Source organism: Arctopsyche grandis, chromosome 4, assembly GCF_051622035.1.
Source record: "Arctopsyche grandis isolate Sample6627 chromosome 4, ASM5162203v2, whole genome shotgun sequence".
NCBI classification, from domain to species: Eukaryota; Metazoa; Arthropoda; class Insecta; order Trichoptera; family Hydropsychidae; genus Arctopsyche; species Arctopsyche grandis.
The window spans coordinates 12,420,915-12,433,440 of NC_135358.1; the positions used below are offsets into that span (position 1 = coordinate 12,420,915).

Below are 12,526 nucleotides of genomic sequence, written 5' to 3' on the forward strand. Positions count from 1 at the left end.
CTTCCTCCGCCCCACACTTTATTTTTTGAATTCTGATTTTTATTCTCATTTTTGCATTGATTTATTTGTGTATGAATGTCCTTGCTATTTATTTATACCTATTTTATTACCAATAATTCAATTAATTGTGTAACATGTCAATTTTTAGTGATTTTTTTTAATTCCTTTATTTTTTATATTTTGGATATCGCTATGATTTTTATTATTAACAATTTTATACGTTGGCAGAAAAGTCGATCTTACTAAAATCGTTCAATTTGGAGTCGGATTCGAATCATAAAATAAAAACGGAGTCGGACGCAACGGCTGCAGTTTCTACTTTAATTATGGGGGTCTACGTCACGAGCCGGAATGTGAAATTACCGAAAACGCAAATATCGGAAGGCAAAGATCGAAAATCGAAAGATCTTAAGTCGAAAGATAAAAAAAAAGAGTGCATGGTAAACGGTACATACTCACTTAATTTGCGCGAGCAGGATACAACAGGAACAAGAGAAACAGGCTTTTCCTCCCGTATTCTGCGCGCGCACATTAATACGGGAGGAAAAGCCTGTTCCTCTTGTTCCTGTTGTATCCTGCTCGCGCAAATTAAGTGAGTATGTACCGTTTACCATGCACCTTTTTTTTGATCTTTCGATTTTCGATCTTTGCCTTCCTATTTTCGACCGTAATTATGGATAGACTCGTTACTTTGAAATATGTTCAGCAGACAAATGTCTTCGTTGCGCGTGAATTAAATTCGAGTTTAAATTTTCCGAAGAAAAAAATCAAGAACGATATTAATGGACGGTGGAAATAGTATTTTTGGCGTTTATTCGAGCCGAGGCGCATTTTGGTCGGCGGATTTCGAATTAGAAAATTATTTTTTTTTTACGACAAAATGTGAAATATTCGATCGGATCCGAGTGTGAATCGCAAACGGCGTTCGAGAATCGCAGTCGAAGGTCTGCGCGCTTCGATCGCGATCTCATCGGTCGGTATATTTAGTTTAGCGGAAACGGTGTTATTGGTGCGGCTGGGCCCGCGCTCGCGTTCGCTACTCGTGTGTGGCCAGTGTCGGTATGTCGGCGGTCATGGCGGTGTGCGGCGGTGGTGTGGCCGCGGCCGCCCCTGCCGCTCCCGCTCCCGCTCCCGCGCCCGCGCCCGCGCCCGCGCCGCCCGCCCCTGCGTCGCCCGTCGCGACTCTCTCCTCCGTCGCCACCATCAAGCTGCCCAACGCCAACGCCAACGCCAACGCCAGCTCCGGCGCCAACTCGGGTGCCACCGCCACCGCCACGGCCAACGTCACGGCCTCGGCCGCGGCCAACGTCTCCGCCACGGCCGCCTCCATCTCCGCCAACTCTAGCGCCATCGCCGGCGCAAACGCCAACGCCGATTTGCGCCCGCCGCCGACCAACATGGAGGAGCTCGCGGTCGAGGTCTACGGCGACAACGGCGCCTACTACAAGGTACACCCCGCCCCGCCCCACCCCACCCCACCCCACCCCACCCCGCGTCGCTCCCCTCGCACACGTCCTTGCGGCGATTCGCACCCCCGCCGGCCGCACCCGCCCCCGCCCCCCTCGCCCTGCGCCACGCGCCGCTATCGAACCGCATGCGGGCGAAACGGCCCGAACCCGAACCCGACCCCGACCCCGAACCCGGACGCCGGCTCCAGGGGCGCCGTTCCCCTCGCCGGGTGTCCGTGTCTACGCTATATCGCCCACGCATTCGCATCTACATTCGTGTGCCGACCGGCGTTACGTCCGCCGCGCCCCCCGCCCGCACCCCCTCTGACGCCTCGAGACTCCGACCGGCGACTCACCCGCAACCTCCCCCCCCCCCTCCCTGCGTCGCTCGTCGTAGCGTCTCGAATTCCGAGCATAGCTGCACTCGCGTCTCGGATCAGCGCGTGCAGATCAGCTCGCAGGGCTGCCAACTTTTTTTTTCTTCCTTCTCGAACTTCGATTCGTCAACATTTTTGTTTTCGATTTAATCGTTCGATTGTTTTGCGACGACGAATTCGCCATGTTTTTTATGCAGATTTCAGCTTTTTGAATTTTCTCAACAGTGTGATGAACGTATGATGCACGAATAGCTAGATTCTCTCACGGGGGCCTCGATTCGTTCGAATCGAGTCGGATCGGCCTCCGGGCCCCGCCGGTCTCTCTCTCCGTCTCCAGAGCGAGTGATCGAACAATTGTAAACCTGAACGATAGTTCTAATCGACGACTATGCAATATGTGCAGATCGTTGAATCTCATCGAGCTATTCTAGATCTGAACGATAATACAAATTATGTGAGATGATGAAAAAGGGTCTGTATAAGGTTTACCGAGGTGGTGCCGATCGTATCTTCTACGATTTTCAATGTACCTTCGTTTTTAAAAGTACATTAAAAAATGATAGCAATGTTATATATTGAAGATATAATAAATTGTCGTTTTGAATTCTAATATGTTTTCGTATGGATTTTCATCATCGATTGATGCATCTAACTATATACGTTACATTTTGCTAATCGCCCAAACAATTATACAAAGTACTAATTTTTGCACCAATAATTTTATTTTAATCGTTCTCAGTTCTTTCGCAAAACAATCTGGTAAATTATTGGTAAAATGTGTTTATGATCATATTAAGTCGAATGCATTTAAAGAAACATGAATCGCTGTATACACAGCTTAAAGAGGTTAGATAGATAACAAATCGTAGGTATTACAAGGGTAGTGGATATAGGGGAAAGAGTGAAGGAATCGAAATAATAATGGTTTGATCACACGGCTAGAGGAATGGACAAAGAAGTGCAGGAATGGTACCCAAGAGAATGTAAAATGGCGAAAGGAAGGCCACAAGGAAAATGGGTGGACGGAATTAGAAAATGTGTGGGGTGAGATGGATGAGAGTTGCGCAAAACAGAGATGAATGAAAGCGTGTCGAAGTGGCCTTCATCCAGTAGTGGATGTTGACCTGTGTTTTTTTTTTGTGTGATTACATTCATACTGCTGTCCTCTCTGGTTATTTTCAGTTATACGGTATTTGATGCCAATCATTCTTCATTAATATTTATCATTTGTGTGTACTTTTGAGAACACACTAAATGATACGAAAGTATACAAACCTCTCGTATTGATATTATGAATATTGAATGAAGATACTTCAATCACTCGCTTATATGTATAGTTGATATGTATATTTACATCTAGACGAATTTGTATACGTATCTTAAATTATGTCAAATTTAATTATTTTTGTAGTAATTGTTATGGTTTTTTTTAATTATCGTTAAATTTAATAGTGATGAATCAAATTTAACTAATATTTTTTAAATATGTGCTATTTTCAGGCACATGTCACTGACATTCTTGATGCTGAGGTGATGGTGGCGTTCGAGAATGAGTTAGTATATATGATGTTATGCATTAACATTTTTTTGAACTTTGAATATCAATGTTGTACTCTCTTTAGATGTGCCTATTTTTATGGTTTATATTTAAATGTTGTAGTTGGAGTCCGGAGACGAAGTTTCCGTTCTCACAAGTCTTCCTTCCACCAAAGGAGACGTCACTAACTGATTTTATTGAAAATCAGGAGATCGAAGTTTACTCCCGTGCGAATGCTCGAGAAGATTGCGGTTGGTGGACCGCAAAGATTCAGGTATTTCGAAAGTTGTATTGATTTATTTTTAGTTAGCAAAACATAATTTATTCTTGATACATCTAGAACAAACGAATAAATTTATCTCGTGTATGTATTAGTTTAATTGAATTTTTTCACGTTCATAATTTTGTTTAGATGATAAGGGGCGAATTCTTAGTATTAGAGTATATTGGCTTGGATAGCCCTTATACAGAAATTGTATCTATAGAGAGGCTCCGACCTAAACGCTCGAACCATCAACCGATTGACGTCAATACATTTGTAAAGTTCGAGATAGCGGTTCCAGACGATCTGAAAGACTAGTAAGTGTCATATTACATTATGGTTCAATTGTTATTGGTTCTTATTCTGTGTACTTTCTATTCTCATGTTGTGTAATAAACTTATTGTTTCAGCGCAAAGGTCGAAAATGCCCACAAAGACTTTCAGAAGGCAATATGTGCTGCCATCTGTCGTTATGTTCCAGAAAAAAATGCACTGTCAGTTATCTCGCGTAATAAAGCTACAAAACAGATAGCCGATATGCTGCAAGAAATGTACTTCCGGTACGATTTCAGTTCAACTCACTACTCATTGCTATATTATAAATTTCATGTTTAGTTTCAAACTTTTTACTTTTCTTATAGAAATCTGCAACAAAAAGCATTATTGCTAAAACGCACAGAGGAGGCGGCGAGGCAGCTTGAGTCGACTAAACTGCAGCATACACAGGGCGGGTAAATATCGCTAATTTTTGTTGTACTATTTGGTGGCATCACTCTTTGGATTTGTTACACGGATACGCTCGGCAATTTTTAAATGAATATTTCTTTAGATAAGGTTTGTGTTTTCATTTTTAGATATTCTGATGAGTTTGCAGTGCGCGAGGAGTTAATGGGTCTTGCAATCGGTGCTCACGGATCTAACATTCAGCAAGCTCGAAAAGTCGACGGTATTATTAATATTGAACTGGAAGAGAATACTTGCACGTTCAAGATCTGTGGAGAGGTATTAAAATGAATGATTTTATTTTATTTTTTCATTTGCAGAATATTCTTACTGATTTTCTATTATTTTAGAGCGATGAAGCTGTGAGGAGGGCACGTTCCATGTTAGAATATAGTGAGGAATCTATGCAAGTACCGCGTGCCCTTGTGGGAAAAGTGATTGGTAAAAATGGCCGAACTATTCAAGAAATGGTTGACAAAAGTGGGGTTGTGAGAGTGAGTTTATAAATACATTCAATTTAAGTGTGTATTTTAAAAAGTTATGTACTTAAATTCTCTTATTTATTTCCAGGTTAAAATAGAAGGCGATAATGAACCTCAACCTACCATACCCAGAGAAGAAGGCCATGTTCCTTTTGTCTTTGTTGGCACCATAGAGAGCATTGCAAATGCCAAAATTCTATTAGAATATTATCTTTCCCACTTGAAGGTAAAACATAAACTTGGTTGTTCGGTGTATGTGCATGGATTTACTGATTTCGAATTTACTTATACGTTAATTTTTTCCTTTGCCAGGATGTTGAACAACTTAGGCAAGAGAAACAGGAAATTGATCAACAACTTCGCGTAATATCTAGCAGTACCGGCAGCGGAGGTGGTGGTGGTTCTGGTCCTCCTGGAAGTTCATCTGGTTCAGGTTTCGGAGGTCCTCGTCGACTTGATGATCAAGGAAGAGGCCGCCGTGGTAGACCTGCGCCAGCTATGAGATATAACACGGGTATGGCACTCATTAAATGTGTACATGTAGTGCTCTTCAATATAAATTTATTCATTGATAATGTGATATCATTTTAGCAGCTCGTCGAGTAACACCAGACACATCGGATGAGCGGGTGCGGTCTGGCGGCGGATCAGTACCTCAAACTCATCATCATTACACAATACACGGCAGCGGAGGCTATCGGGGTGCACGTGGTGGAGGACGTGGAGGTGCTCGCACAGACAGGTGAGTTTTAACATTAGTGTATTGGTTGGATTTTTTTTAATTTGATTTTATATCTAAAAATTTGACTATTCGTTTAGATCTCGAGATAGTAACCCTCATAGAAATAGAGAGGATCAACGACCGGGAGGTGGAAGAGGAGGCCCAAATGGCGCCTCTGGTGGAATTGAAAATGGTGGCCCAAGGGGTCACAGAGAGCAGGTTTGTTACATTTTTTTTATAATTCGACACATTAAATCTGTATTTTGTAATGCCAATTTAAAATGTAATGCGTATTTATTGTAAATATCAATGAAATGCAATTTTTTTTTACATTTTCAGTTTGGTGGCAGACCAGGTCGCCGTGACGACAGACGCCGACAGACAGACGATGAAAGCTCTGTACTTGATAGTCATGATGTATCCAGTGCTGACCGAGGTGCGTTCGATTGATCTTTTACTTTTTGATGTAGTTAATTTATATATTTTCTTGAATACTCTATAAGTGAAGATCACATATTTTGTTCTTCTAATATTTGACTAAATTCTATAGTGTAATATAATAGTTTGAAGATACTGTCCTGATTATTTTTGTCTAGATACATAGATCAGTTAACACGTTTGGATCGGTTTGGCTCATATTTAGCTCAATATTGTCTCATGGGATGTTTGGTACACGGGTGGGTTGTTTAATCCGTCTTGTGACAATATTGCTAATTGGTTCAATATCTAAATTTAGCCACTGATTTAAATGCATATAAGTGTTATTTGATGTACATATGTATACCGCACATCATTTTCAGCATGGAACCATTTAGAATTATTGTATTTGAAGTAGTTTATGTATATTCATTTTGAAATATTGATTTTATTTTTCTGACATTTATTTTAGATTTATTGTACAAAAATGTTTTTTTTTTTTTTTTTTACATTTTCATTCGGGGAAAGGATTAAAATAATAATTAAGTTAGCTATGCATTGATCCTCTTCAAACTTCACAAGATGATACACTCTCAATTATTAGGGACTGCCAATTTTTTTCTATATATGAGTGAGCACTATTTGAGTGGCTTGCATCGTAAGTAAGGCGTGCAAATAAGTAATTGAGAGTTTATTGTTTAATATTTTTGTTAAACAATTACATATTTGGAATGTAATGGTATTCATGAGCGAAAACCTATGTATGTATGTTGTGTGGCATTTTGATGGTGGTTTGATGGTTTGTGGGCACGCATGCAGAGTCCGTATCATCGGTGGAGGTGAGGGGAGCTGGGGCTGCTGGGGCTCCAGCTGATGGCAAGCAAGCAAAGAGACGTCGTCACAAGAAGCCCCCACAGGAATCTACCGAGGATAAAGGTAAAGCAACGCATCGCATCATCACCGCAACATTGGATCACACGCCTAACATACTTGAAACGGCATAATTTCTCCGCCGCTGATGTATTTGAATTAATTTGTTTCAACTATTAATTAAATTTTTTTTTGTGTGAAGCTTTTTATCTTCCTTTTGCTTTTTTTTATTTTATTTCTAATTATTTTATCATTGCACTTCGGTTAGTTAATTTTCTTCACATATGTATGTATATTGTAAATCTACATTTTTATCATCATAATTCTGTTTATATCATTACATTAACAATCATTCTCCCATTAACAATTAATTGCACCAAATTTTACTTTTACTGACAATAATTTTTATTTCAATTAAATAAACTTTTATTATATGTAATTATGAAGTAATTTGACATTAAGATTTAGTGTTATTTATTTTCTATTTAATATAAATACATAAATATACTTATGTTCCTTTCATTGATCTTTAATAAGTGGTTTTGAAAACAATTTGATTTTAAAATTGATGCTTAATTTTTTTCGTTCTTTCTGGAAAGTTCGATTTCAATAAAAAATAATTATCTGCACACTAAGACTGATGTGACAGAACTTGCACTCTAATGAACAATAACGCCATATTCTTTTCATGTCACCGTTCCTTAGAGCTGGTATTTCACACCGTGATTTCATTATCGATGTATAATTTTGGTACTATGTTTATTTATATTATTATACTTTTCTTTTTATTTAAATCATGAGCTTGAGAGATCGATATTCTTGTTAATATTATATTTAGGGTCTTTTAATGAAACTTTATTTTTGTAATTTGTTACAGGAGTAAAGAATGGAGAGATTTCTGAAAGCTGGGGCGCTGTTGATGAATCCATACAATGGGCTTCATCAACAAAAGAAGACGGTACTGGATCACATCCTCCAGGAACAAACCCACAGATTACTAAAAGTCAACGAGAACACAAGCCGAAAGGTGTGTATTCTTGTCATATATAGTTATATAGTGGATTCTTTGTTTGGATTGTATAGTCTGTGTATTGTTTATTTAGATCCTTAATGTTTTCATTGCAGTTCAACGACTTCAGACCAAACGGCAAGACAGCGCTCCTAAAGGCAAAGAGGCTATTGTGAATGGCACAGCTTAAAACTAGAGTCCGGACGACAAGATATCAACCCATTTGGGAAGACTACATCATAGGATTTAGATTATTTTGGTCACTCTTATTTTTTTTCTACGATTTGTGGAAGTTATATATCGTAGTTTTATTGAATTTTGAATTTTTCTTTTATTTAAAAATACTGTTTGTGTAATGACAAACTATATTGCTTTTAAGTACTTTATTAACATCAAAGTATAAATATCCACCGTTTTGGAGGCAATTTACTTTTTTATTTTTAAATATGTTTTTGTCATGACGAGCAGATGACCATATGGTTTAAGAGCTCATCGCTTATTTGAGTAAAATTCGCAGCACCAATTTCTAACACAGTGGTTTTTTATTATTGATATTTAACAACTTCTGGTGCAAAATTTTTGATTTGTGATTTATTTGTGTTCACGACAAAATTTAACACAAGTAAATTGCAAATTTTAATATGACGACTTATATAAAGTAAAACGGCAGGAGATGTACTAACTTTTTTTAGTAAGTAATGTAAATGTTGCTCGGCAATTGAGCAACTGAACAATTTGGCAAACTTACACATTTTCCACATGCATTATATGTAGTTGAAGCTGAAACGCCAAAATTATTAATAGCATGGACGTTTCAAGTTTGATAGTATAATTTTAAGTCTCATCGAGTTTAATTTTAATAAACCTTATCACTTGGATTTCATTTGTTCAGGAGTGGTTTTTCTCAAAAAGTCTCCTGATATTTTATTTACTCGTGTTTACTCATTTCTTTGGTGTTATCTAATGCATTTACAATTGTGATGTTATATAATTTGGGCAGGTCAGTAATTTAGAATTTATCACTTTTCACCGACAGTTTTCTAGTCTATCGGTACAGTTTGCAATGTTTTACTGTCATACAATAAGATCTGACAATTGACTCGTGCTTGTATTAAGAGAATTTAACTAGTTGAGTTTGTTTTGGATTCACTCGCTTTCGCCTGATCTATCTTTCCTTTTGCTCCTGTTTACCGGTTATATTTTTTTTGTTTTCATTTCAAGTCTTGTAATTTTCATACCATTTCCTGGTTACATTCTGAACCTCTAATTTAATGCATTCATGTGCATTTTTTTTTTATTATGCAAAACCTTTTTATTTTACGCAAAACGTAATGCAGGTTTAATGTGTTTTAATTTTATACATAATAATAATAATTTATATCAAACCAGATTTTGTCACTAATGAAGCAATACATATAAAACTAGTTTTATTATAACTGCTTTTTTATGGAATTAAAAAGTACGATTTGTATTTCAAGAATATGTAATCTTAAACAAAAATGTGTGCAACGTGTCCCCACCTTCGATATGTGAAGATTGTCGAGGTAAATTATGTTTCTATGTCAAGGGGGATGGGAGGGGGTTGATGTTCCGCCCACCTTTTAAACATCTAATTTATCTCGACCAACGTTCATTTTACAACCATACTAATGGCCTTTGGTATTCATTATGGGAAATTAGACAAACCTCGATATAAAATGACGTAACATTGCTGCATTTATGTATTAGGGGTAATGTAATTTCCTATAAAATAAAGATTTCTGTACATAATTCACTATGCTGTTTCATTTTTTTCACTTACCTTCACATTTCTCTCAATACATATTTTCACTAGTCATTAGTCAAATGTTTAAATGAAATATCTACTACATGTTTTATACTATTTTTATTATTTAACTTTGTTTCATTTTAAACAATATTTGCTTACTAATAAATTATTTTTATAAATCATCTAATATACTGATACATTTAAGAGATTAGATATGTTTCACATACAATGATTTTTATAAGTACTTAAATTAGGTACATTCTATTACATACATACATATATATGGATCGTAATGATCGGTTCTCGTGTACTTCGTTTTGGATTTAGCTACATATATTATTTTATTAGACCTATATATTTAAATGTATACATGCAATAAAATTGATTACGAGAAACATGTTGCCAGAACATTTAATTTTTATGTTTTACAAGACTGATATATTGGTCTTACATATATATGTAATAGTAAATGGTCTGCCTGATTGTATTTTCTTGAGAACGTTGCTTTACAGGAGCCTTTCGCAGTCTTCGCTCGGAGCAGTGTCTTCACTCGAATCGCTGTCATACCCCACCGAACAGTACTCCTCCTCGTCACTCCAATGTTGAAATTCTTCCTTATGATGTTCCAACGCCATCAATGACAAATACAAACTGTCGCACGTCGAACATCTGAAAAGTTTTCGTCTTTTGGTCTAGGAATTTTGCAATCGATTAAATAATCAATGGTAATTGTTAGGATTTGTAGTTATTTATTACCCAAAGTGGCGCTTCTTTTGTTGGTGTGACTCCAGCTGACGTTGAGTCGGGAAACTCCGATCGCAAACGTTGCATGTCAGAGCCTCATCTGTAATTGGTAAATTGATAGATTTATTCATTATTTTTACCTCGTTTATTAATAATAATGCGTAGTCAATTATAGAATTCTAATAATAAAACTGTCTACATATGTATAGTATGAAAATTTATTTATATTAATATCACTGATTATGTATCTTATGAACAAAATTATATTATTTTAATTATGAACTATGTATATGTTATTTATTTAGTTGACAAAATCATAGTAAATTATTATGTAGGCACAAATTAAGTCTCATCATTGGTTGGTTTAAATAATTTTTTTTAATTCAAGAGAAAATCTGAATATCGGATATAATATCGAATAGAAGACAAAATTAGTCATTTATGCTAATATGCAGGATCTAAAATTTTTCCATATTAGTACTGAGTCTTAGCTTAATTTGAACTATGAATATTTAGATTTTGATAGTTCAAAGAGAAGTGGTAGTTTTAATTAGAATATATTTGTATTTGTGCCCAAAATCAGTTCTTAAAGTTTATATAGGACAGTTGAATATGAAACAAGTGTAAAACATATTATTTGTAAAAGTACATTTGAGTTTTTATAAATGTTTAATACTCTTACAAATGGATTTAAATATAGATACAAAACATTATATTTATGGAGAGTACAAAATAACTAAGTGTAACTTAAACATTATAATGCGAGTTCATTGCTAAATAAAAATGAAGTATATAATATATCAAATTGGCAGCGTGTTGGACACCGAAGATTTAAACATGTTGCCGAAGAATCTCATTCCGGACGATCCACCAGGTACCGAGCCCAACGTCATCCAAACCAACACAATTATTTGCATCACGGCAAATATTATCGTGAGGATTGTGCTTTGTACGTGCAATGCCGAGTACAGAGTGGCGAAGAGTGTTGCACCGTACAATACCGTCGACAATAGCCGCTCTTTTGAAAACAGTTGTTTGAGATGATTCCATGGGCCGTATAAAAATGAAAAACTGAAATGTAGAATCAAAATTTAAAAACATGTGCGGTAAAATATTAATAGATTAATAATAAATCAGTATTACCTTAATATAAAGAAGATCGATCCGAATGTGTAAAGTAAGGCGAATTTTCTAGCTTTCAATAATAATACAGGTAGGAAAATGAACGAGAGGATGAAACACAGAATTCCCAACATCATACATGATGCGAATCCGACCATTCTTTGGGTTCTTGTCTGAAAAAATAGTGCAATAGTAATAATGTGAAATTATGCACTGTGATTTCATGATAGCAGTGAATAGAGGGTGACCTACCAGTGCAGGTAAACAATCACACTTTTTCATTTTTGCAAACCAGCCGTCTTCTTCCTCGCTGTGAGACGATGATGTGGATGTGGGAGTGGAAGCGGAAGCTGAAGTTGAAGTGGCCCATCGCGGACGCCAACCTTCAGGCAGTTTCCAGTTAAATCCACGGCGAGTTTCATTCTGCAGCAGATAGTCGTCTAGGTCTGATTTCAAATTGGCCATTTGCGCTGTGTATTCACTTTTTGTTTAACGATTCAATAGTACAATTCGTTCTTATGACTGTTTAAAATGAGTCAATCCGACTAGACCTTCCGTAAACACTGACTGCCCCACGTACTTTGACAGTTCTGTTCGTGACTCCACATTTGGCCGTAACGCTACATTTCACGACCATGTTCTATTGCAACTATTTATTTATTTAACATGTACTTGGGGGAGTAATGTTCAATAGTTATTGCATGCCTGATAGCATTTTATTAGATGATAAAATAGTAGAAGTAGTAAATAATTATTTATATTTACGTCAAATAATGGATATGTCCGGTAGTAAAGAAGAAGATATAAAGAGATGTGTGAAATTAGAATGGAGTGCATTTGGATGAATGAATGTTGTTTCTAATCAGAAATGCCCCTCTGCCTGAAGAACAAGATCTTCGATCAATGCATTTTGCCAGTGATGCCGTATGAATGTGAAAGTTGGACATTAAACGCTAAGATGCTTCTCAAAGTCCAATGCACTCAAAGAAGTATGGAGTGCGGTATGCTCGGCCTAACGAGGAAAGACAGGAAGCGGAGCACGTGGG

At 37.0% G+C, this 12,526-nt stretch overlaps 3 protein-coding genes across 11 annotated transcripts in view; 1 reads left to right on the plus strand and 2 right to left on the minus strand.

The window, feature by feature from the left end:
- The window catches only part of LOC143910667 (uncharacterized), a 384,446-nt gene that overhangs the window by 348,710 nt on the left and 23,210 nt on the right, over positions 1-12,526 (minus strand). The window lies entirely within an intron of this gene.
- Fmr1 (synaptic functional regulator FMR1) lies at positions 910-9,621 on the plus strand. Of its 8 annotated transcripts, none has more exons than XM_077429242.1 (16): positions 910-1,448; positions 3,326-3,378; positions 3,486-3,636; positions 3,775-3,941; positions 4,035-4,184; positions 4,266-4,355; positions 4,479-4,626; positions 4,698-4,841; positions 4,918-5,055; positions 5,142-5,343; positions 5,421-5,571; positions 5,649-5,769; positions 5,890-5,986; positions 6,787-6,903; positions 7,715-7,864; positions 7,941-9,621. In XM_077429242.1, the coding sequence occupies exons 1-16, from the start codon at positions 1,062-1,064 to the stop codon at positions 7,946-7,948; spliced, it is 2,274 nt and encodes a 757-aa protein (XP_077285368.1). In that variant the 5' UTR covers positions 910-1,061; the 3' UTR covers positions 7,949-9,621. The 8 variants fall into 8 exon arrangements, with proteins under 8 accessions (XP_077285368.1, XP_077285366.1, XP_077285369.1 ...); XM_077429240.1 differs by having other exon boundaries at positions 7,963-9,621; XM_077429243.1 differs by having other exon boundaries at positions 5,424-5,571.
- The window catches only part of LOC143910671 (uncharacterized), a 62,884-nt gene continuing 60,071 nt past the window's right edge, over positions 9,714-12,526 (minus strand). Inside the window, exons 1-4 of one of the 2 annotated variants that reach the window (XR_013260499.1) lie at positions 11,733-12,115; positions 11,502-11,653; positions 10,371-11,429; positions 9,714-10,283 (exon numbers count right to left, since the gene is read on the minus strand). Coding sequence is in view for 1 of the 2 variants with exons in the window: in XM_077429251.1 (XP_077285377.1) it covers positions 10,121-10,283; positions 10,371-10,458 (251 nt within the window). In the remaining variant the exon portion in view is untranslated. Of the gene's footprint in view, positions 10,284-10,370; positions 11,430-11,501; positions 11,654-11,732; positions 12,116-12,526 lie in introns of those variants that run through there. The other variant, XM_077429251.1, reaches the window with a different exon arrangement.

Bases quoted from the DNA above. Each gene is read 5' to 3' on its own strand.
- Fmr1 (XM_077429240.1), top strand. From the start codon at position 1,062: ATGTCGGCGGTCATGGCGGTGTGCGGCGGTGGTGTGGCCGCGGCCGCC. The intron at 4,185-4,265 runs GTACGATTTCAG...CTTTTCTTATAG, and splicing joins CTGCAAGAAATGTACTTCCG to AAATCTGCAACAAAAAGCAT. The intron at 5,056-5,141 runs GTAAAACATAAA...TTCCTTTGCCAG, and splicing joins ATTATCTTTCCCACTTGAAG to GATGTTGAACAACTTAGGCA.